The 2,048-nt window shown below is 38.7% G+C and overlaps 1 protein-coding gene across 1 annotated transcript; it reads right to left on the reverse strand.

The window, feature by feature from the left end:
- Positions 1–451: 451 nt before the first annotated feature.
- LOC104273053 (protocadherin-17-like) lies at positions 452–1,674 on the reverse strand (the record flags this gene model as incomplete). Its single annotated transcript, XM_009868250.1, has 1 exon — positions 452–1,674. A coding segment is annotated over one exon (683 nt), but the record flags the coding sequence as incomplete, so codon positions are not given.
- Between the last annotated feature and the right edge of the window lie 374 nt (positions 1,675–2,048).

Here is a 2,048-nt window from a genome sequence, read left to right on the forward strand (position 1 = left end):
TGTAAACACACTGAATCTTCTTACATTTGCACATTTAAATGGTCATGTGATTTTTTGTGGATGTCTAAGACATTTTCACTTTCCTGAGCTATTTTAGTGTCCACAAATGAATAAAAAAAGTGTTAATAATGTTAGTTTCTTTTGTGTATTACCTTTGAAGGTAATTATTTTTTTCAAACCTTATTTTACTTCAGTTTTTTAAAACTTACTGCTAACTATTTATAGTTTTGTTGGACACTAAAATGCTAAATAGATATTAAAATCTTTTTTTTTTTCCTTTTTATCAAGTGAATTACCTTATGTGTGTGCAGGACAAAATGGACTATATCATTTTACATTTAACCTTAACATGATATGAAGTGTTTTACTAATGATCAGAATATGTTTTGTTGAATAATGATCTGGAATGGGATTTCTTGTTATCTTGTTCTTTTTTTTTTCTTCCATATTTGTGGCAGATAACTTTGTACATAAATGTTTACCACAAATGAATGTTAATGTTTGGTGTCGCTTGGACTACTACAAGAACTCTTTTTAGGACTTTCAGTAGAAGCCTGTGGTGACTGCTGGAAATCCACCACAGATAAGAATTATTCAACCCTGTTTTTCTTGGGGTTTACGCGTAAACAGTAAAGTCAGCATCAGCTATTGAGGACAGTCTTAAAGTATCAGACGTACTTCCATTCCTCCTTACTCACACCTTCCTATCAGATTGTCAAAATGGCACCGTCTTTCCTTCTTTCATTTTGTTCTTAGTGTACTTGACTCTGTCCTAATGAAAGTTTGGCCAAAATGAAACCAGTGTTACCTGTCAAAAAGAAAGAGCAGTGAAAAGAACATACTTGTGGGCACTTCAGATGTTCACTAAAAGCCTTAAAGCAGCATTGGTCTTCATTTCTGTAAATCTGTTACCACCAGGGGATTGAGTTATTTATTTACTTTTAATCAGCAGAAGAGGAACGTAACTGGCAGCCTGTCCTTATTTTCCCCCTCACTTTCTGACGGCCACAGGGTCGTTTCCCCGACAGTCCTGCAAGAGCTTGTCTATTTCTCTCACAACTTCCTCTGCATCCACCGACTCCCTGCCTAGATCCCGGGCTGAACGATCTAACTGCTCCAGAACAGAGTCCATCTCACTCGAGTCTCGGCTCACTCGGGAATGCACATCTGCAAAGGCCCTAGCCATCTGATCTGGTGCAATGAAGGGAGTGTCTTTTGACTGTTTACTAGGCGATAGGTACTGACTGTCAGTTGACAAGTACTGGCTGCTTGCTTCAGCCAAGGCTCCTGATTTCACTTCACAACCATCCAGTGGTCCTTTTGTTGAGGTGCAAGGCTCAATGCATGTCTTGGTTGGGCTGCTCGATGCTGAGGGAACCTCCTGAAGCAGAGGACTCAGGGCACGTTTGGCTTTTAAGTAAGGTTTAACATTGGCAATGAGAATAGTGTGCTCTCTCTTGTCTTTCCCAAATGTACAAAAAGTCTTTTTCCCGGTGGGATTCACAGTTTCGTATGTCTCAGTCTCAACATTAGCTTCAACTGTGGGTACAAAGAGATTTGTGCGATAATCTGCATTCTCAGCCTGACTGGCTGCAGGGAACTGTGGCATCCAACACCTGTCAGAATGACCAAGCACTCTGCATTCATCTGTGCAGTTAACACATTCTTCTTGCTCTGTAAAACAAAGGAGAAAGACAAAAAATCTAATTACAAGGGGATCTCTTTAAACTAATGGATAGGCTATGATCAACACGTGATGGGCTTACTTGACATCTGGTTTCTTAATTATGGAGAAAAAGCAAAAGCTATAATTAAAATATTTCAGAAGGACTGCATAAACCTGTTAGTTGAGACAATAGATTTATTTAACTCTGTTCTCTACATATTAAAGCATTCACACAGCCTGATGGAAGTATAAAGGGGTCATTAGAGAATCATTCTCAGTGGAATTGAGCATCATCTGTAAACTAATCTGCTGTAGAAATCTGTTAGGCTTTGTTCTGTAAAACTCATCCTAGAAAAGAGTGAACAGTACTTAAGGAACTCAA

The sequence above is a fragment of the Apaloderma vittatum genome, unplaced genomic scaffold, assembly GCF_000703405.1.
Source record: "Apaloderma vittatum isolate BGI_N311 unplaced genomic scaffold, ASM70340v1 scaffold3464, whole genome shotgun sequence".
Lineage (NCBI taxonomy): Eukaryota > Metazoa > Chordata > Aves > Trogoniformes > Trogonidae > Apaloderma > Apaloderma vittatum.